Source organism: Phyllobates terribilis, unplaced genomic scaffold (assembly GCF_046119375.1).
Source record: "Phyllobates terribilis strain yellow unplaced genomic scaffold, ASM4611937v1 Scaffold_4__5_contigs__length_816908805, whole genome shotgun sequence".
Taxonomy (NCBI): Eukaryota; Metazoa; Chordata; class Amphibia; order Anura; family Dendrobatidae; genus Phyllobates; species Phyllobates terribilis.
The window spans coordinates 209,303,416-209,327,045 of record NW_027362764.1 but is presented as its reverse complement, the minus strand read 5'-3'; the positions used below and the strand labels follow the sequence as shown (position 1 = coordinate 209,327,045).

At 40.3% G+C, this 23,630-nt stretch overlaps 1 protein-coding gene across 5 annotated transcripts in view; it reads right to left on the bottom strand.

Annotated features, from left to right (window-relative positions):
• Positions 1-5,971: 5,971 nt before the first annotated feature.
• Positions 5,972-23,630, bottom strand: part of CNOT10 (CCR4-NOT transcription complex subunit 10) — a 100,136-nt gene continuing 82,477 nt past the window's right edge. For all 5 annotated transcript variants that reach the window (XM_073678039.1, XM_073678041.1, XM_073678042.1 and 2 more), the window contains 6 exons: positions 22,229-22,342; positions 16,756-16,886; positions 14,891-14,926; positions 12,344-12,471; positions 10,043-10,118; positions 5,972-6,214 (listed from right to left, as the gene is read on the bottom strand). In XM_073678039.1, the coding sequence (XP_073534140.1) occupies positions 6,057-6,214; positions 10,043-10,118; positions 12,344-12,471; positions 14,891-14,926; positions 16,756-16,886; positions 22,229-22,342 (643 nt within the window). In that variant the 3' untranslated portion in view covers positions 5,972-6,056. The remainder of the gene's footprint in view (positions 6,215-10,042; positions 10,119-12,343; positions 12,472-14,890; positions 14,927-16,755; positions 16,887-22,228; positions 22,343-23,630) is intronic.

Here is a 23,630-nt window from a genome sequence, read left to right as displayed (position 1 = left end):
CGCCAGAGCCTGTTTTTGCCTTCGTGACCGGGCCAATTTTTTCAATTCTGACCGCTGTCACTTTATGAAGTAATTACTCTGGAACGCTTCAACGGATTCCCCTGATTCTGAGACCTGATTCTGAGATTGTTTTTTCGTGACATATTGTACTTCATTATAGTGGTAAAATTTCTTCAATATCACTTGCGTTTATTTGTGAAAAAATCAGAAATTTGGCGAAAATTTAGCAATTTTCAAACTTTGAATTTTCATGCCCTTAAATCAGAGAGATATGTCACACAAAATAGTTAATAAATAACATTTCCCACATGTCTACTTTACATCAGCACAATTTTGGAACCAAAATTTTTTTTTGTTAGGGAGCTATAAGGGTTAAAAGTTGACCAGCGATTTCTCATTTTTACAACAAAATTTACAAAAACATTTTTTTTTAGGGACCACATCATATTTGAAGTCACTTTGAGGGGTCTTTATGACAGAAAATACCCAAAAGTGACACCATTCTAAAAACTGCACCCCTCAAGGTGCTCAAAACCACATTCAAGAACTTTATTAACCCTTCAGGTGCTTCACAGGAATTTTTGGAATGTGGAAGAAAAAAATGAACATTTAACTTTTTTCACAAAAATGTTACTTTAGACCCAATTTTTTTTATTTTCGCAGGGGTAACAGGAAAAAATGGACCCCAAATTTTTTTGTGCAATTTCTCTTGAGCGCGCGGATACCCCATATGTGAGGGAAGACCACTGTTTGGGCGCACTGCAGGGTTCGGAAGGGAAGGAGCGCCATTAGACTTTTTTAATGTAAAATTTGTTTGAATAATTAGCAGACGCCATGTTGCGTTTGGAGAGCCCCTGATGTGCCTAAACAGTGGAAACCCCCCACACGTGACACCATTTTGGAAACTAGACCCCTTAGGGAACTTATCTAGATGTGTGGTGAGCACATTGGGAGACATAATAAACAAATCAGTAGCAGGTGAAGGATTGGTTTTATTTTTTACACCGTTCATCGTGCGGTATAAGTGATGAGATTAATTTATTCTTCGGGTCGGTGCGATTACAGAGATACCAGATTTATATCGGGTTTTTATGACTGACAGCTGTCACACACTAAAAGACGCTTTTTTTTGCAAAATCTAGTTTTTGCATCGCCATATTTTGAGAGCTATAATTTTTCCATATTTCGGCCGATAGTCATGTGATGGCTTGTTTTTTGCGGGACGAGTTGACATTTTTATTGGTACCATTTTTGGGTACGTGACATTTTTAGATCGCTTTCTATTCCGTTTTTTGGGAGGTAAAATTAACAAAAACCAACAATTCAGGAATTGTTTTGAGGTTTTTTTTTATGCCGTTCTGCGTGTGGTAAAAGTGATAAGGCAGTGTTATTCTTCGGGTCAGTATGTTTACAGCGATACTACACTTACTGTATATTTTTTTTATGTTTTGGCGCTTTTACACAATAAAACAATTTTATAGAAAAAATATTTTTTTTGCATTGCTTTATTTTGAGAGGTATAACTTTTTTATTTTGTTTTTTTGCGGAACAAGATGACGTTTTCAGCGGTAACATTTTTATTTCCATTTTGCTTTTTGATCGCATTTTTTTCCACTTTTTGTTTGGCGATATGAGGAAAAAGCATAGTTTTTTGCTCCGTTTTTTATTTATTTTTATTACGGTGTGCACAGAAGGAGTTAACTAGTGTGACAGTTTTAGAGCTCGGGTTGTTTCGGACACGGCGATACCAAATGTGTGTACTTTTTTTGTTTTTGCATAAATATACGGATTTATCGGTTTAATATTTTATTTATTTATTTTATTTATTTTGTGATTTTTTTTTTTTTTTTTTTTTTAACAGTTTCAAAACATTTTTTTTACATTTTTACTTAGTCCCTGTATGGGACATTAATTTTTATTTTTCTGATCACTGATCTCATGTAATGTAATAGGCATGTATTACATTACATGAGATCTTTGCTGTTTCACAGTCAGTGTGTCCTGCCAGGCTTCAGCTGCAGGCTGACCCTGGCAGGACACCATATATGGCAGATCTGGAGGCAGTCATGTGACCTCCAGCTGCCATAGCAACGTCAGGTCCTGGAAGGTATCAGGGGTCTTCGGAGAGGTAAGTATACCCCCCCCTCTCCTCCTGCTGTCTTCTATATGCCGCGATCACTATAGATCGCGGCATATAGAAGACAGCAAAGGGTTAACATCACTGGGACCTGATCCAATCAGGTCCCAATGATGTTCCCTGTCAGAGCCATCGCTCTGCACCGCACCCGCAGCACTTGCAGGACCCTGGGGGTCCTGAGTGCTGCGGGACCACCCACCGTTTTTAAACGTCCGCGCTGCACAGAGCCCAGGCAGCGCTGACGTTTATCTACAGTGGGCGGTCGGGAAGCGGTTAACACATTTCACCATTTTTGCATTATAAAGTGTGAAATTCACAACTACATCAACAGCATAAATTGCCATGCTGAGGCTCTCAACCCCACAGAGCTTGTCAATTTAGACTGAGGATACAGTTATATGAAAAAGTTTGGGCACCCCTATTAATCTTAAGCTTAATGTTGGACACAGTAATGTTTCTGCCTTGAAATGAGGTTTATTGTACTAACAGAAAATGTGCAATCTGCATTCAAACAAAATTTGACAGGTGCATAAGTATGGGCACCTCACCAGAAAAGTGACATTAATATTTAGTAGATCCTCCTTTTGCAAAAATAACAGCCTCTAGTCGCTTCCTGTAGCTTTTAAGGATTTCCTGGATGAAGGTATTTTTGACCATTCCTCTTTACAAAACAATTCCAGTTCAGTTAAGTTTGATGGTCGCCAAGCATGGACAGCCCTCTTCAAATGATCCCACAGATGTTCAATGATATTCAGGTCTGGGGACTGGGATGGCCATTCCAGAGCATTGTAATTGTTCCTCTGCATGAATGCCTGAGTAGATTTGGAGCGGTGTTTTGGATCATTGTCTTGCTGAAAGATCCATCCCCTGCGTAACTTCAACTTTGTCACTGATTCTTGAACATTATTGTCAAGAATCTGCTGATACTGAGTGGAATCCATGCGTCCCTCTACTTTAACAAGATTCCCGATGCCGGCATTGGCCACACAGCCCCAAAGCATGATGGAACCTCCACCAAATTTTACTGTGGGTAGCAAGTGTTTTTCTTGGAATGCTGTGTTTTTTTTGCCGCCATGCATAACGCCTTTTTGTATGACCAAACAACTCAATCTTGGTTTCATCAGTCCACAGGACCTTCTTCCAAAAAGAAATTGGCTTCTCCAAATGTGCTTTTGCATACCTCAGCCGACTCTGTCTGTGGCGTGCTTGCAGAAACGGCCTCTTTCGCATCACTCTCCCATACAGCTTCTCCTTGTGCAAAGTGTGTTGTATAGTTGACCAATGCACAGTGACACCATCTGCAGCAAGTTGATGCTGCAGCTCTCTGGAGGTGGTCTGAGGATTGTCCTTGACGGATCTCACCATTCTTCTTCTCTGCCTTTCTGATGTTTTTCTTGGCCTGCCACTTCTGGCCTTAACAAGAACTGTCCCTGTGTTCTTCCATTTCCTTACTATGTTCCTCACAGTGGAAACTGACAGGTTAAATCTCTGAGACAGCTTTTTGTATCCTTCCCCTGAACAACTATGTTGAATAATCTTTGTTTTCAGATCATTTGACAGTTGTTTTGAGGAGCCCATGATGCCACTCTTCAGAGGAGATTCAAACAGGAGAACAACTTGCAAGTTGCCACTTTAAGTAGCTTTTCTCATGATTGCATACACCTGGCTATGAAGTTCAAAGCTCAATGAGGTTACAAAACCAAAAAAAGTGCTTTAGTAAGTAAGTAAAAAGTAGGTGGGAGTATTTAAAACAAGAAAATGATAAGCGTGCCCATACTTATGCACCTGTCAAATTTTGTTTGAATGCAGATTGCACATTTTCTGTTAGTACAATAAAACTCATTTCAAGGCAGAAACATTACTGTGTCCAACAGTTATTACATATATCAAACTGAAATAGCTGTTGCAAAAACACCAATTTTTATAAAACATTAAGCTTAAGATTAATAGGGGTGCCCAAACTTTTTCATATAACTGTATATACAGCAGCATGTGAATGACAGTCTCCTTTTCCTATGTAGTGAAAATACACTGTTTTCACACCATGGGAATTTAGGCTTAAAAACACTAATGAAAGTTCACATTATGACAAGCAGGGTGACTAGTACTGCTGTCTTGCAGCACAGAGCTGCTGTAAAAATAGCCCAGTTCACATTATGATCAGCACAAAGTCCCTGGATTCAGTTTGCAACTCCTGCACAGACTTTCCCAGTTCCTCTCCGTTTGTGTGCTTCAATAAGAACTGATGTGAATGCAGACAACCTTTGTACAGTGCTGCAGAATACAATGGCGCTATATAAACCAATAACGCGTGAATCTTCAGGTAAAATATGAGGAAAAGATTTAACTGTACTTTACACTTTTTAGTGGGGTTGTCTGGTGAAAACAAGTTATCAACTACCAGCAGGATAAGTGATAATTTACTGATCGTGGGATTCTGACCGTCGGGACCTGCATAGATTGGTATAACAGAGAAGTTTTATCCATGACAAAACACTTTTACACTCCATTACAAAATGGAGCGGCAGGTCAGATGCACAGCTGCCGCTATGGGGCTGTTGAAAAAAGTCAAGCGCAGAACTTGGCAGCCCCATAAGGAATAAATGGAGCAGCAGTCAAACATCTGCACTGCTCCATTCTTTCGGGGATAAAAGTTCCCTGTTCTGCTGATCAGTGCAGGTACCAGTGGTTAGACCCCCACAATCCGTAAGTTATCATTTATCCTGTAGATAAGTAATAAAGGATGGTCTACTGAAGAGTTATCAGGACTGATTAAATATTTATTTCCCCAATATTCGTGTCATCACATGTATCCATGTACTGTATAAAATCCTTCACTTTGACTTGTAAGGCTATGTGCCCACGATGCAGAAATGCGCAGGATTTTTTCCTGAGCGTTTCTGCATCTCCCTGGCATAAAAAAAACGCATGCGGATTGTACATGCGTTTTTCCTGCCAGGGACAAGCGGATGTGACGCATTCTTCACTTGCATTTCCGCATGCGGGTTGTCAAGCGCTTTCCAAGCGATTTTAGCATCAGTTGGAAAGTGCTTGTCAACTTGGTCACACTATATAAATCCATGCAACCGGCATGGATTTATATAGTGTGACCAGAGAGAATGTCAAAAAATAAACCTATACTTACCTTCTGATGGCCCCTGCAGTCTTGCTGCGCTCCTGTGCTGGCTGCCGACAGATCGCGGTACGCTGTACTGAAGGACCTGCCGTCACATGACTGTGACGTCACTGCAGGTCCTTCAGTCCGGCGCGATCTGCAGGCAAGCACAGGGAAGGAGTCCGGGGGCCGTCGGAAGGTGAATATAATCTTTATTTTTTATTTTATTCTTTTTTTATAGTTTTTAATGGTACCTGGGTCCGGAGGAGAGTCTCCTGTCCTCCACACCCGGGTACCATCCGCACATTAGAACGCGCCAATTACGCAAGTACAGACAGATGCAGTCCTGCGGAATTGGCGCGTTCTAATGCAAGTCAATAGCGGCGAAAACGCAGCGCTTCCGCATCATTAGGGAACATGGCAGGCCTTCTACCAAGCGTTTAAGCGTTTCTGCAGCGTTTTTGCCGCTGAGGAAAAACGCTTAAAAAACGCATCGTGGGCACACAGCCTAAGAGGATCCAGTCCTAGATTTAAATCTTAGAAACCACATTCTTTGTGCAGACATCTCGTCGGGTTTTTATTGCAATGACTGATAATTTATTCATTATATATGAAAAACATAGTAGAGCTGAGAACATTTTGGCTCCGCAAGTAGTAAACCCTTTACTCTTAAGATTCTTTTTGCTACAAATAATGTATGTATAAAAAATGCCAAGATATGCCAGAAAAGTCCAATATGCCATTTATTGATGAACTGGTAGAGGTTTGCAGCATTTCATCTGACGGTCCTATGAAAGGCAAACATCATTTCCTTTGAACGGTGGTGAATGTGGGCATCTGAATTGGCTGCATTGGCTGATGGATGGGCTGGAATAATGGTTTCTTTCGAAGATCCGTCATCATTTTTACAGATGGCAGAAGTTGGTTTCTTTTGATGATCTGCAAAGCCAGCTGGGTATTGCCTAAAAGAGACAGGAGAGGTAAGCATGGTTCTTGTTCCATTCAATGAGAGCAACTCACTATATTCATCTATTCTTCAGTCTACTCCATAGAATAGTGAGTGCGGCACAAAAGCCCCATGCACTCACCTGACAAACTAATTCTACATTTTGACATTTGCTATACAATATAGTTCTGCCCAGCCTTCACCTGTGTATGCCTCAGGACTCTGTACAAATGTACCAGTGATCATTAAAGGGCTTTAGCAAACCATTATCTTAGGAATTACTGGTTGGACTAGATGGAGCCATCAACTTGCTGGGTTTTCCGCACAGTATACAGCTACATTGCTAAAAAGGTTGAAAAAAAAATGACAATTCCACTGTATTACCAATGCAAGGCCGCATAAGCAACACAATCTGTCCATTGACACCAATGGGTTGTGTAATGCATTGAAAAGCCAGGTCCTCCACAGTAACTTGCACTCTTTCTAGCCACTCTACTCTATTATTTCTAACAAATACGTAAGACATCATGCATATCAATAACATTTGGTACGGCTATTCAGCGCAAATATTAGAAATAGGTGAAAAGATTGCCTTTGTTGTTCATAACAACCAATCACAGCGCAGTTTACTAGAGCAGTTTTTTTTTTTTTTTTAAATAATTTTGTCCAACATGGAAAGTTATGAAATTTTGCAAAACACTTTATTATGGAATATGTCCTCATTCCTTTAAAAAAAAAAAAGATTTGCATGGCTTCCAAACCCCTGTTTTCCCCAATCTATTTGCCTTCCTTCAACTGCATTGTTATCAAATCAATCCTCTGGAGTACAGCTGATGGCATTGAAAGGGTTCTGCTTACAGAATTCTCATTAGGTCTACCTACCCTTTCCCAGTGATATGTACAAAGTGCTTACAAATACATATTAAAATCTTCTTCAATTTCAGATTCATACCATCCATGCACATAATAGCCTCTGTCAGGACTGTACACATACTGGCTGGCGATCAGTCCATGTATTATTATTTATCCTATTTAGTATATCAAGGCTGCATTATATAATATATGTACATTCTACCTTTTGTGTCTCCCCCATTTCCTCATAGACTGTAAGCTTGCGAGCAGGGCCCTCACTCCTTTTGATTTGAGAAAAGCTTATTCTGTATTGTTTGTATAAGTCCCCCCTAAAATTGTAAAGTGCTGCGGAATATGTTGGTGCTATAAAAATAAAAATTATTATTATTATTATAACGGAAGAAAGTCTAAAGCTTCCATTACAGTATAAAGGGGGCGGTAAGGGACGGTTCATTGACACACATTACAGATATTGCTTTGATGTTGCACAGTAATATGACCAGAGAGGAGGGAACTCACTAACTATGGGGATAAGCTGCTGCAGGAGCTTGGTCTGATCAGCAAAACACTCAGAGGAGGACACAGGTGGCCCAGTCATTGCTATCATCTGTACTCCAAATGAGTGCATTCTGATATCAATGGAGTTAAAGGCAGGCAAATAACTTAAAGTTGCACTCTGTAATTGGCATTGCTGCCATAGAAAATAAGTTAAAAATGAAGAAACTTCGCGTATAAATTGCCCTGAAGCCAACGACAAGGTGACCTTTTTGGCTAGGAACCTAATTTAATGTGATTCTTCTCTTTGGCTGATCGCCTACAATTATATGGGTAGATAGGATCCTGCTGTGATTAAAATTGCCACAGGTTGATGAGTGGTGTGCTTGATCAGAAGACGAATATTACAAATATAAAAAGACTGAACGTCACTTCCAAACAGAAAGACAAGTGTGAACAAGTGCAAGCCAAGAGAGCCACCTCCATATGTAACTAATAAATTAAAGCTTCACTGTAAAGGAAGGCAAATAGACTAGCAAAATGCTGGGGTTTGGAAGCAACTTGCATGCAATTTTTGTTTCTACAGAAATGAGAACAAATCCCCTAAAAAGTTATTTTCAAAATTCTTCTTGCAGGACAAAATTATTAAAAAAAAGATAAAAATGGAAGTTTAGTTACTCTTTAAAGAAATGAAAGCATAGTAAGACTGGCTCAATAAATGCGTCCTGGAGAGTTTATGCAACTCTTGGAAATTCCATGGTAGTTTAAAGGTAATATTCACCAATAATTTATCTTCTGACCATTTGGGTCAGGGTCTGCTAGCTGGAATTTCAACATAACCTTCAAACAAAGGGACCACCGCACACTATCCAGCACAGAAGCTGTTTTGGAAATTTACAGAGATTTCAGTCACAAGAAATCTATGATTTCGACTAATGGAAAGTCCAAGAGACTCCAAAGATGTTTGGCTACGATACAGAAAACCATGGCCCCTTTGTTTGAGGAGCTGGCAGGGGCTCCACTTCACAGATCCCCACTGACTTTAAATTGTGCTATTTCCATGGCATATATCGAGGGCTGTCAAAACTTTAGGTAGATTTACAGTTTACAAAGTTTGTATACTCAAGGGCTTTGCACTCTCTCTAAGGCAAATACATACAGGCCATGTGTGACCATACAAATAATTACAGTAAGGGCTCATACTCATCTGCGTTTAAAATGAACGAGTGCAATCCGATCAAAATCGGATTGTACTCTGACTGTTAGTTAATGATTCCCTGCTCATCTGCGATTTTTTTCAGCTCAGATCGGACTGAGAAAGAAATCGCAGAATGCTGTGAATGGCTGTGTATATCGGACAAGACTCGCCAATGCAAGTCAATGGGTGTGAGAGGAAAAAAAAAAACGCACGGCACACAGACAATAGTGAAGTATATAGCCTTCACTATGTGAAAGTCATATTTATTTGCTCAACCTGAAATATTTCATTATGTATGAAGGGACATGAAGAGCCAGCAGCACAGACCATGAGCTGCTCTGTATTTAGCACTGCTAGGAAATAATAATAAATAATAATCTTTTTATTTATATAGCGCCAACATATTCCGCATTGCTTTACAACTCAGACAATTTACAGACATTATTGGCACTGTCCCCATTGGAGCTCACAATCTACATTCCCTATCAGTATGTCTTTGGAGTGTGGGAGGAAACCGGAGAACCCAGAGGAAATCCACACAAACACAGGGAGAACATACAAACTCCTTGCAGATGTTGTCCTTGGTGGGATTCAAACCCAGGACCCCAGCGCTGAAAGGCTGCAGTGCTAACCACTGCGCCACCGTGCTGAAATAACATACATTTTCCAAATGTGAAAGTTGTGGGATGTGTTAATAAGAGTCATGTCAGGGATCCTACTCCAAGAGATACAAATCTGAGAATATGGCCATATGCTGCAGGTCAACCTCAATAGAGCAATTGTGAAATTGATTTTGTTAGATGTACATATGGCTGAATGTATGTGAGTGTGGCTCCAGTATTAGCCGCAGCCATACAAACTGTACATGATAGAGGTTCCCAATTATTAAAGTATAAGCACATGTTTAGTATTTGCAGCAAAAAAAATCTGCTGCAAATACTGATGTGTTGGCAGGAAAAAAAAGGGCATTTTTGATGCAATTTTTCCTATTCATTAAAACAGGTGAAAAACACTGCAAAGACGCTGAAGGAAGTGACATGCTGCAGATATGAAACTGCTTCACATCTACAAGGAAAAAAGGAGCAACATATGCATGAAATTTCCAAAATCTCATTCACTTTGCTTGCACTGTGAAATGCTGTGTCTTTCGTGGCAAAAATGCTACATGTGAACACAGCATTATTGCTGCTGGTACCTTTGCGATTGCTTGATTCCACCACAGAACTGCAAATCAGACATTTTCTGGATTAAAGGAATATATTACTACTGCATATAACACACACAAAGGGGGATTGTTACCGTTCTGTAGCTCTAGATAGACGGCCAGAAGTATTGCCTCTGGTGGGATTTCCTTGGGATGGATCATGGATGCAGCCTTGAAAATGGAAAACAAGTAATGGTAAGAACATAAAAGTCAAAGCAATTACCTAATGAATTATTAGAAGGTAAGAGACTAATCTCTGGATACATCCTTCTAAATGTACAGCTGTAAGATGATCCCGGGCCAGGCTCATCTTGAGATTTAATACTACTTCTTTTAGCTCTAATTGCTATGATGACTCCCTGTGGGCTCAACACCATCAGATACTGTCTACATTACCCCTCCGAGCACTTAGCCCTCCCCGGCTGAAATAATCAGCTTCCATTATAACACACACAAGGTAAAAAACAACTGATCCCGCAGAGAAACCAGTGTACAGAGGACAAATAAATCAGGACCTTAATGAAATGCTCTTCTTTAATTTGCATGTATAATTACAAGGCAAGCTAGTGATCACATACACCGGATCCAATGCCCTTAAAAACTGATCTGTTCCTGCCAATCTATAACTCTGCCCAAGTCCAAAAAAATGTGCTACATACAGTAGGTTACCTTAATTACAAGAGCACAGATGAATTTAGAAGGTAAAAGAAAATCGATACTGTAAAGAAGCACTGCAGAACCTAAAGCAATATGTTGGAAGAGGGTGCTGTGCCAAACAGAAAACTCGTGTGTGAAATGGCAGCTTCCCCAACTAGTGTGAACAAAGGACATTATTTGCTGGAGAACTAAGTGGCTCTAAAAACCATTTTTCTTTTTTTTTTTTTTTTATTCGGCAAGGGTAATTTATTGGTAATGTGCATATTATTCCCCAGCCTCTCCCCTCTGTCATTCACTTCACTTGCTCCCCATTTCCCAGAGACTCCAGTTCAAAACTCTAACCATGGCATATAAAGCCATCCACAACCTGTCTCCTCCATACATCTGTGACCTAGTCTCCCGGTACTTACCTACTCGCAACCTCCGATCCTCACAAGATGTCCTTCTCTACTCCCCTCTTATCTCCTCCTCCCACAACCGTATACAAGATTTCTCCCATGCATCCCCCCTACTCTGGAACTCTCTACCCCAACATATCAGACTCTCACCTACCGTGGAAACCTTCAAAAGGAACCTGAAGACCCACCTCTTCCGACAATCCTACAACCTGAAGTAACCCTCGCTCCACCATACCGCTGCATGACCAGCTCTACACCCACCTACTGTATCCTCACACATCCCCTGTAGACTGTGAGCCCTCGCGGGCAGGGTCCTCTCATCTCCTGTACCAGTTGCCATTGCGTTTTTTGTTCAAGACTTTTGTAATTGTTTTTGCTCTGTATACCCCCTTTTTCACATGTAAAAAGCGCCATGGAATAAATGGTGCTATAATAATAAATAATATTAATTTGCGGCTGGCACCTAGGTGAAATCTGACGATTAAGGGAAGCGGTGTCTGTGCGTAAATGGAAAAGAATTCATGACAGATGACAGTTCATGTATAGGTAAGTGCAGCCAACTTCTGAGCTGAACCTGTAGCCTCAGGATAGTCAGTTACTCAGGAGTTATGTGCAGCTAAGAGTATATACACAATACAGAGGTATCTACCAAATGATTGTTTGGGCAGCAGCTCTCTCTCCCGACTGTCCAACGCTCCTGTGATCTCAGAGCCGCTGGCAGACTCCTCTGGTAGCAGCTAATCTCACCGAGAACAAAAGAATTGGCAGTCTGGAATTGTCAACAGCAATCCCCCAATATATCTGCCGGGGTAAGTTCAGGAGGCCCCCATACACACTTGACTGTTATCCGAACCCGTCGATATCAGCAGATTTGGCCGACGTTAGTCTCGTGTGTATGGGGGCCTTTATGGGCCTCCAACTTTCCAAACCCATGAAACACAATTATATGAAAGTTGCCTGGCGTAGAATTTCACACGTGACGTGATACAGAGCGATGAGCATGTACTGTATGAACAGAGACAGATCCTCAGTGGAAGGGAGCTCTAAGAAGGGACCTTGCTCCCTACGACCTCCACATGGTCTAATTGTGCATATGAAGAGAGACAGTCATTCTGAGAAAAACACCATCATATCTATGGGAATACCCATTACCCATATGAACATAACAAGACTATCTCCTGGAGTGATGTAAATGGCATTCACAATCTGTAGTAATCTGCCCACTCAGACATCTGCAAATGTTAGTGTCTATGAAACTAGTATGTATGAAGATCATACATTGTAAAGTCTGCATTTACAGCTGTCTGAGCAGTGAGATAAGCTGTCCGGTAATGTGCTTACCTGGTGAAGACATTTTCTTGCTTTATCATATTCACTACGTAAACAGTATGCACTCCCGAGGTTAAAAAGCATCATGGTCCTGGCTGAGGTGACGGAGCTTGGGTAGCACTGTGGCGTCTGCTTTCCCACTGAAGCAATAAAATACAGTATAGTAATCAGCAAAGAACAAAGGTTAACAACCATTATTGATGGTCAGTAATGTTTAATTATTCCTTACGTGATTGATCAGTAATAAGTGTGGACAGCAACGAGGGTACATACGGGTATAAGCAGATCTTCCAAATTCAGGTTAAGGGCACATTCACACCATTTTTTTTTTTTAACGTGGATTTTTCGGCCTGAAAATCCATGTTAGTAATAATAATAAGAAAAGATTTGTTGGTGTGATTTTTGACACCGTTTCTGTGCATGGGGCTTTTTTTTTTGCTAATTCAGTGTAACTTTGGAGTGTTTTTCCAGGCTAAAGAAAATAAAAACATGCTGGAAAAAAAAACTCCCAAAACAATATGATATGCACGATAAGTGTATTTTCCAACTGAAATCAATATGAAGCTCATTCAAACAGTGTTTCGATTGTTTTATGATGTGGAATTTGGAGCAGAATCTACTCTACAATTTAAGTAAAAAATAAAAAAAAGACCTTTGACAACTTGACTAAATTTTGGTCTTGTGAACATGACTAGTGGTCGATTTAAACAGCACAAATGACTGTTTGACAATCGTAAAGTGTAAACAGGCTGCCCATCATCCGACAAATCCGCAAAATGCTTGTCAGGTGGAACGATCTTTTGGTTTGCATAAACGATAATCACTCTGCCAGTCCATCGTCCGGTGTAAACAGGACCTCCACTGCCAAAATATATGGCCGCCTTAGCACAGTGAACATTCTGTTAAAGATCACTCAATGGGCATCTGGAGCGCGGTAGTTGTGGCTGGTCGGCAGTTCTTTAACGTTGTGAATCAGGTAGGGTAGACACACCTGAAGTATGTTAATTTATTGTAAAAAATGTTTATTTATTCATGCCCCTGCAGGGTGTCAATGCCAGGGAAAAGAGAGAACCCAGTGCTGAATATGGAGGAGTGTAATCAGCCCAGGAAGCGAGTATCTTTCTTTTTTTTGTCCCTGGGCCTGTTAAGATGATATACAGTACTGCTGAAGATCCACAGCTGTCATTGCAACCCATCGGCGACCCGTGATCAAATCACGGGTGCGCTGATGGGCACATTTAATGACGCGCCTTCATACCGGCGTATGTTAAACGTCGCTGTCAGAGTTTGACAGCAGCATTTAACAGGTTAACAATTGTGAGTGGAGCTCTGCTCCACCTGCATTGTTAGAGGCAGGTCCTGGCTGTAATACACAGCCATGACCTGCAGGGTATTTCCATACACTTGCTTCCGACTTGTGCCGTCCATGTACAGCGGATATCATGAAGGGGTTAAACCACGTTTTCTCTGAATAGCACAGCCAGGCTCGGTATCATGCTGCTCGTTATTTGGACCGCACAAGTCAGCGGATAGGTTCCCTGAAAGGGGGAAGCCTAGTTTTGGAATTACAAATATTGCAATGGTTTCCATCGCAGCATTCCAGAAGCGTGTTAGCGGTATAAGAGCTGCTTTTTGCGGTATGAGTTGTAATTGCATAGTCACAATTTTTAGTACTATTGATGACTGGAGATGTTAACGGAAAACAGAAATTCCACCACAGTTTTACATTTTATGATACAAATTTAGCGATCTATGTGAGGGCTTGTCTTTTATAGTCCATTGCATATAATAACTTAATATTGCGTGCAACTCCAACAGACTTTATTGGCTGCTCACAAGCACCATCTTTACACCGCACCACTTGGTTAGAACTAGTTATTTTTTAGGTAAAAGAGGACATGTCACCAGGTCAAGTGCGGACAGTTTTCACTTACGGTATTTTATGCTTGAAGCTCCCTTGAGTATTCTATTTTTTGTTTTCAATAAATCCATCACACGGTTCTAGGAGATATGGATTTTTTTTAATTTTGTGCTAATATACATATTTTTTTTTATCAAGAAGGCATTGTTCACAAGGTAATTATGCACCCCCCTAGAGAATCCTGTGAGCCATGCCCCCTTGGTAAAAATAACAATTAGCACTGAAGAAAAAGGTCCACATCTCTAGAACTGTATGGCTGATTTAAGAGGAAAAACAAAAAAAACAGAATATGCAGGGGAGCAGTGAGAATAAAATAAGGGCTAAAGCTGGCCTCTATTATTCTAGTGACAGGTCCTCTTTGAGAGCTTACATATTTTGCCGCACTATCTTTTCAATTTTGGGTAATTATTACTCCATCCAGTCTCAATTTATTGTATTTGGCCACGTCCATATGGAAGAGCTTGGCCTTTTTAATGGGTCATTCCATTGTAATAATATGTTTAATGCCTTTTTTACTGCTTTCATACTGAACATAATTATTTCCTATGTATTAATACATAAATTCATAATCTTTTGAACACTGTATACTGGAGCCAATCTTTTTTTTTAATTTAGTATGCTTGACCAAAATGGATTACCAGATTCCATAGGTTCATTATCTCCTTTATCAGAGGCTGCAAAAATAAAAACAAAATATGAGGTCAGACAAAATAAAGGCTAGTGACAAAATTGAATTAGAAAACAAGAAGTCATGCGTCATAAACAACCATTAAAATGTTTTTTTCTCCATGATATTGATGACCTGATGGCCTTCCCCGATCAGCTGTTACCCACTCAGCAGTGGCTTGTATGGAGCAGAACAGCACCACTACATCACACAGTTTAGTGGCTACGCTGGGTTCGGCAGTCCAGCTCCTACCCGAATATACAGTAACCAGTAGCGCCCATTGTACAGTGTGACGGAGCGGTGGAGTTCTGCTCTGTAAACAGCTGACCGGTAGTGGGGCTGGGCCATAGCGATGATATCAATCACCTCTCCTAAGGATAGATTATTAACAAGATAGCACTGCACAACCCCTTTAAGCCTTTGAAATGAATTTTTGGACAGAATCCAGGTACTAATAACCAGTTATTCCCTATAACATAAAAATGTTACCCATTACTGATATATATGCAAAAAAGCAGAAAAAAAACTAACTTAAAAATGTGTTTTTTATTCATGCATTACTAAAAGAATTCACACGGATATTCCCATAAACAGAGTAATTCCCCCGAACACCTGGAGGAATTCACACAAGTATTCAGATCAATCTGTATCTAAATCTATAGCACAGTTTCCACCAATATCCAAGAGTGCACAAAGCCCCAAATAACCAGTAGTAGTATGGGAGGAAACAGACAGCTGTTCATGTATATATAATACAGTTGACTGGTGTCAATGCCGCTTCCTGCACCCCTACCGATCAGATACTGATGACCTATCCCAAAGAGAAGTCATCAATATAAAAGTCCCAGACAACCCACTTCAAGCCTGTTCAGGACCTTTTTTTCTTTTTGACAATTACTTGTATGGTTTTGTTACTACTACTACTTATATAGTACTTATATACAACATTTGATGTAGTTGAATGGAGAATTCATCCAGACCAATTGCTGTATATGATGACGCATGCATTCTTTGCAGGATAAATTTCATAGTCAATTAAACCCATTTGTATTTATTAGAGCAGTGCTCCCCAACAGGTCATGTTTTCAGGATTTCCTTAGTATGGCCCAGGCGATGATTACATCACCTGCACAGGCAATAAGTCCACCCCCCTGTGAAATACTAAGGAAATCCTGAAAACATGACCTGTTGGTGGCTCTGGAGGACCGGAGTTGGGGGAACATTGTATTTGAGCATAGAAAAAGATGTAGTACCCAGGAGAAACTCTTGCAAATAAAGTACATAACTCCTGGTTCTATTAAAACTCCAGAGCCGTAAGGTTAAAAGAGACAAATGCCTTTTTTTACCTATTTTCGGAACTCCTATGTTGCTTTATTAGATTACCATTTCATTATTTTTGCTAGTTTTCATCAAAAGAGCAAAAAGCTAAGATGCGGATAGCCATGAATTAGACTAATACGAGTAAAATCTCTCATTGTTGATGTTGAGCAGATTATAACCATATACTAAGTAAGCAACCCCTCCGGTAGCCCACCCTCGGAGTACAGTAGGATACTGTACGATAGGATTTGTGTCGTGCAAAAAAAAGAAAAAAGGGCTAATTAATCTGCAGTCTTCTCCTAGAGGAGCACATAACGAGCAAAAGCATTTGAAAGGTTATGCTGCAAATAAATGAGTCACTGCATTAAGTATTCACGGACTGTCTGAACATACTGTGCAAATAAATTATGAAGCAGTGGGGCTGGAAATGTATGTGTGCGAGCACACGTGTGCATTACTGCTTCCATCACAGCAGCAGATAAACGTAGGATTTTAGTCAAGTGTGGTTTCATTAACCTTGCTCCTGTTCATTCGATGAAACCCCAAGGGACACATCTGTGACGTTTTCTGGGTTCAAATGAGTGATGGCATCCGAGATCCTGTCCAGTGAGATAAGTGCTTCGGCTGCATACAAGTGCCCCAAGAACCTGGCAAGAAATGGGGAAAACAATGACAAGTCAGGGATATGCCCTGAAACTGGTCACAAAACGTTACACTCCTATTGTATGAAAGCCAAATATAGCCAATGTGCTGATTTTAACCCCTTCGGTGTCACAGAAATAACATTATTATTGTACTTTTTTACATTAATGTACTTGTTAGAAACCATCCGTATATGAGGATGGGGACATTTAATAAATTAACTTGTTTATGTTCATTCTAATTTTGATAATAGCTTTAAATTTATTTGTTTTTTTAGAAGGAAGAAAATAAAATTCAAATAAATGCAAAACCAAAGATCTGTTTCCCAACAAACTAGGATTGGAAGGCCTAGGCAGCGGGCCTTGGCTTACTTGGAAGTATTTATGGAATGTCTCATGGGATGGGCTCTTTTCTCCCCCTTTCAGTCATAGCCAAATTGATGGAGCTGCCATTACAGCAGAGAGCACCTCTTGGCTTTTTGACTTTAAGCATTCTCAGTTGGGCTGGGAATGTGTCTCCATGCTCAGAAAGCCATCCATTCAGAAGCGGCTTAGGGTTAGGACATATGAATATCTTTGATGTCACAGCTAAAGACTATACTATTCTCTAATTGCACATTATACTGGGAAGGTTCCTGCTGCCATGTCTTCTCCATAAACACTAGATTACATCATCTTTTGTGATCGACATTTCTAATTTAATCTTTTCAACACAACTCTGTTTAAAATATATCTACATGCTTCTATTTCTACTTTTTAGTTACATGGCCACATATAGCACTGCATTTAAAAGAGACTAACAGACTATTTGTTCCCAATTATTATCCCAGGAAACATGTCTGGCGGTCGGACAACACAATACAGTACTGTGCATAAGTTTTAGGTAGGTGTGGAAAAATTTGGCAAAGTAAGCATACTTTCAAAAATAGAAAAGTGTCAATAGTTTTATCAATTGACACAATGCAAAGTAAATGAACAAGACAGAAATCAAATCAATATTTGACGTGACCTCCCTTTGCTCTAAAAACAGCAGCAATTTTTTAGGTACACTTGCACAAAGTCCAAGATTTCTTAGGATTATAGGCAGGTGTATGAATAACCAAACCAAAGCGGCGATAATTATCATACAGTACAGACCAAAAGTTTGGACACACCTTCTCATTTAAAGATTTTTCTGTATTTTCATGACTATGAAAATTGTTCATTCACACTGAAGGCATCAGAACTATGAATTAACACATGTGGAATTATATACTTAACAAAAAAGTGTGAAACAACTGAAAATATGTCTTATATTCTAGGTTCTTCAAAGTAGCCACCTTTTGCTTTGATGACTGCTTTGCACACTCTTGGCATTCTCTTGATGAGTTTCAAGAGGTAGTCACCGGAAATGGTCTTCCAACAATCTTGAAGGAGTTCCCAGAGATGCTTAGCACTTGTTGGCCCTTTTGCCTTCACTCTGCGGTCCAACTCACCCCAAACCATCTCGATTGGGTTCAGGTCTGGTGACTGTGGAGGCCAGGTCATCTGGCGTAGCACCCCATCACTCTCCTTCTTGGTCAAATAGCCCTTACACAGCCTGGAGGTGTGTTTGGGGTCATTGTCCTGTTGAAAAATAAATGATGGTTCAACTAAACACAAACCGGATGGAATAGCATGCCGCTGCAAGATGCTGTGGTAGCCATGCTGGTTCAGTATGCCTTCAATTTTGAATAAATCCCCAACAGTGTCACCAGCAAAGCACCCCCCACACCATCACACCTCCTCCTCTATGCTTCACGGTGGGAACCAGGCATGTAGAGTCCATCCGTTCACCTTTTCTGCGTTGCACAAAGACACGGTGGTTGGAACCAAAGATCTCAAATTTGGACTCATCAGACCAAAGCAAAGATTTCCACTGGTCTAATGTCCATTCCTTGTGTTCTTTAGCCCAAACAAGTCTTTTCGACTTGTTGCCTGTCCTTAGCAGTGGTTTCCTAGCAGTTATTTTACCATGAAGGCCTGCTGCACAAAGTCTCCTCTTAACAGTTGTTGAAGAGATGTGTCTGCTGCTAGAACTCTGTGTGGCATTGACGTGGTATCTAATCTGAGCTGCTGTTAACCTGCGATTTCTGAGGCTTGTGACTCGGATAAACTTATCCTCAGAAGCAGAGGTGACTCTTGGTCTTCCTTTCCTGGGGCGGTCCTCATGTGAGCCAGTTTCTTTGTAGCGCTTGATGGTTTTTGCAACTGCACTTGAGGAAACATTCAAAGTTTGCCCAATTTTTCAGACTGACTGACCTTCATTTCTTAAAGTAATGATGGCCACTCGTTTTTCTTTATTTAGCTGCTTTTTTCTTGTCATAACACAAATTCTAACAGTCTGTTCATTAGGACTATCAGCTGTGTATCCACCAGAGTTCTGCACAACGCAACTGATGGTCCCAACCCCATTTATAAGGCAAGAAATCCCACTTATTAAACCTGACAGGGAACACCTGTGAAGTGAAAATCATTTCCGGTGACTACCTCTTGAAGCTCATCAAGAGAATGCCAAGAGCGTGCAAAGCAGTCATCAAATCAAAAGGTGGCTACTTTGAAGAACCTAGAATATAAGACAAATTTTCAGTTGTTTCACACTTTTTTGTCAAGTATATAATTCCACATGTGTTAATTCATAGTTTTGATGTCTTCAGTGTGAATGTACAATTTTCACAGTCATGAAAATACAGAAAAATCTTTAAATGAGAAGGTGTGTCCAAACTTTTGGTCTGTACTGTACATTTTCTTATTTACGTTGAAACAGTCATTAACTGAAACAACTGTGTATTAGATTTTAAACTGGGTGAGAAAATCCAAATTCTGCTTAAAAGATGAGGTTCTGGAAGACCATTTCATTTCACAGGTCATACACCATGGCAAAACGAATACAGCGATAAGCCACAAGGCAGTTTTTTAAGCAGACAAATTTCAAGATGTGCCGTTTAAGCTCTTTTTAAGATGCATCAAGAAATGGGCGGCATTGAGGACCATAGACATAGGTCTGCCAAAGAAATTTTGTGCAGCTGATGAGACACATCATGCTTACTTCCCTTCGAAATCAGAAGATGTCCAACAGTGCCATTAGCTCTAAAATGGCAGCAACCAGTGGGACCCAGCTACACCCTTCTACTGATCAGAGAAGACTGGCTAGAAATGGTCTTCATGCAAGAATTGCAGCCAAAAAGCCCTACCTTTGACATGAAAACAAGGCCAAGCAATTCAACTATGGGATAAAAACAAATGTGCAAAAAAATGGCAGCAGGTACTCTAATGTGAAATATGTGGCTGTGACAGAAGGTGGTTTGCTCACCTGAGGGCTGTAGAGTAGTACAGTAATGAGTGTCTGCATGCAACAGTGAAGCTTTCTTGCAACTTTGGAGCTGCATTTCAGCAAATGGAGTTGGGGATTTGGTTAGGATTAATGGGAGTCCTCAGTGCTGAGCAATATAGGCAGATACTTATCCATCATGTAATACCATTAAGGAGACATCTGTTTGGCTCCAAATTTATTCTGCAGAAGCATAACAACCCCAAACATACAACCAATGTCATAAAGAACTATCTTCAGGGTAAAGAACATCAACGAATCCTGGAAGTGATGATATGGCCTCCCCAGGGCCCTGATCTCAATGTCAAATCTGTCTGGGATTACATGAAAAGACAGAAGGATTTGCACAAGCCTACATCCACAGATCTGAGGTTAGTTCTCCAATATGTTTGTAAAAACCTTCCTGGCAAGTTCCTTCAAAACCTGTGTGTGCAAGTGTACCTACAAGTATTGATGATTTTTTATTTTAAAGTAAGGGGTGCTCACACCAAATATTGATTTAGATTTCTCTTTTGTCCATTCACTTTCTATTTTGTCAACTATTACTTCTTTTGTTGAAAGCATTCTAACTTTGCAGCATTTTTTGCACACCTGCCTAAAACTTTAACACAGCACTGTATCTTCTGTTTGTTAATATATGGTGCATTAAAGAGAGCTCATCAAGCGCTGACCTCGAGGCTTATGTGACGTTAACTGTTACCAACCAAACCTGATACATATAGAAATCAATGACTGTAGTTTGTCCAGGTACTTTCTTTAGAGATTTGTGAAGGCCCAATGTGGGACCAGTCCCCAAAATGGGAGCAATAGATTTTTTTCTTCTTGTGAAGTCATTTTCTCGGTGTAAACAGGTTAGAAACTTTCCTGCACAAAATCCAAGGAAGAAAAATGCCAAAATACCACATTAATCCAAAGCAATTTCTCAAAGCCAAGACTAGTGCGGCCATCACCATTCACAGTGGCAATTATTACCAGAACGCACAGATTTCACAACGTCCGTCCTTTAAGCTGAAGCAAAACAATCATTTGCTAACAAAGCTGTCACTGTGGGACAGTCATAAAAACAAGTGAGGAAATTACCAGTTATGGTTCACCACTTCACACTTAAGGGTCACTCTGCCAGCTCTCCACACCCCCACCCCGTTGATTTCTTTAACCCTTTCAGTAACCGGGCTCTCTAGCATGTGCGGCCCTATTAAGAATAACACTTCCACTACTTGAGACTAAATTGACCTGCACAGAAAATAAACAGAGCATAAAGAAAAATGGCAACACAAGATTCGCCTCGCACACAGTTTCCTTTCAAAATAAATGAAAGTGTCTAGAAGAAAATTTTGAGGCAGAACATGATTACATTGGTTTCAGTCAGGGTGTTAAAATCACAGAGGAGGCTGGAAGGGAAAATCAAAGCTGCATAACATGTGCTACTGTTTGTCAGGTAGAGAAAAGCCCTTCTATAATTATGATATATCACAGAATTTTCTCTCGGTTTTAAAATGTGAATATGATATTGTGATTGCAAGACTATGGTCCGACAAAAAAGGTCTTTTTTCCCCCCTCTATACACCCTATGTGCAGGTTAAAGGTATTTTCTTAGTCAATAAACAAGGTAAAAAAATAGACAATCTAGACAAATACAGATCTAGGTCTGTCCCTCCTCCTCATCAACGCTAGCAAACCTCCGATTCACATGTGTGTGAATGGTCATTGTGGGAACCGGTCATCTAACCACCATCCGAAAATAAGGCTTCATATTCATTTAACATGACGCAGGCTGGGGTTAGAGACGGTTCAACAAATAGGCATAACATTTGGAAAAAAGGCTGGAAATCCTTTTTCTTCACAAAGGTTTGCGCTATTTAGTCGGGGAAGATTATGGCCAAAAGCCCAATATTATCTAGCAGAAATGGTAGCCACATGTACAAACACGTGAGAACGTTGGGCTATTAGGAAAGTAAAGTGTGAAACATTCTCTCGGAATCTTAGGAAAATAACTTACTTCAAAGATCCAGACAGTCTGGGCTGCTGGAGGAGTTTTTCTGCATGGTTTAGGGCCATGAGGTTATCACCTAAAGCCAAAGCAACGTAGGCACTACAGGCGAGTACAGAACACCTGTGGAGGGAGAAGGGGACACGTTAAACAAACTACATTAAGAATTAAAACAAAACATTCAGATTCCACTAAAAAGTTGAGAAATGATTGTTCAAGCACGTAAAACATATGATAGAGGGAATCTTTCAGCAGGACTTCACCCCCCAAAACTATCCACATGTAGCTCTTTCAAAGACAAGTCCAGCAATACCTTTACACGGCCAGTCCCTACCTCCATTACTGAGAAATCAAATTGATATGCAAATTAAGGCTGAAGAGCTATGGTAGATCTGAAGCCTCCGTCACTCCAGCTCTATTCCCTGCCTAGCGATGCCTCCTCCTGTTTGATTCGGCTGAGCCTGAAGTCACCCAGCATACACCCAGGCTGTCAGTTAAGCAGTAGCGGGCAGAACAGTGAAGGGACTAGAGCTGGAATGACAAAGGCATCAAATCTACAATAGTTCTTCAGCCTCATTTGCATATCAAAAATCCTACAGGTTAGCTATACAGGTTAACTGGAATCTGCAGCAGTCAGAAAGCCATCTCCTATTTATTCATAATTAGTTGCTTTTACTTTACACTGCGGCATTGCAGTTTCATTCCAGATGTAGTTTTCTGTGTAGAGGCAAAAACTTACCAAAAGTTCAGTAAGTTAATGCATCTAGTGTTTCATTCTATTACCGCAAATATAGAAAAATAATGTTATGCCACGGCCCCACTATCAGTATTCGGTCAGTATTTTTTCTCAGGAGTGGGAACCAAAAGCAGAAACTGGTGATAAATGCAGAATTGGTGACTTGTTTCTATTATACCTTTTCTCTGATTATTCCTCACCTGGCTTTAGCTCCCACTACTGAGAAAAAATACTGATTGTAAGGCCGTGGCCTTACACCAAAAGTAATTAAAACCCACAGTAAAAATGAAAAAAAAAAAGAAGGTGGGTGCTACATATGCATAACTATTTACGATAAAAATATGCTATGGTAAGCTGTATCCAGAGGCTTTACTTTTTAGGCTATGAACTCATTTAGAGCCAAAAAAATTAAATTTTGCAAATAGTCTTCAGTAACAATTTTCTACTGCTTTGTGTCTTCAGCACCAAAGCAGACCTGTGTGTTTCCATGGTAACAGACAACTAAGAAACCCTGGGTAGCCTGACCATGCAGTCACACTCCTATCTACCTGGTCCCCCATTACCTGCTTCTATACCAAATGTATACAAAAAGTTGGGACGATTAAAAGGGAATATGACTGCAGAATCAGGATTCATAATTTGTTTGTTACCTGGGAAAGACATAAATCAGTTTTG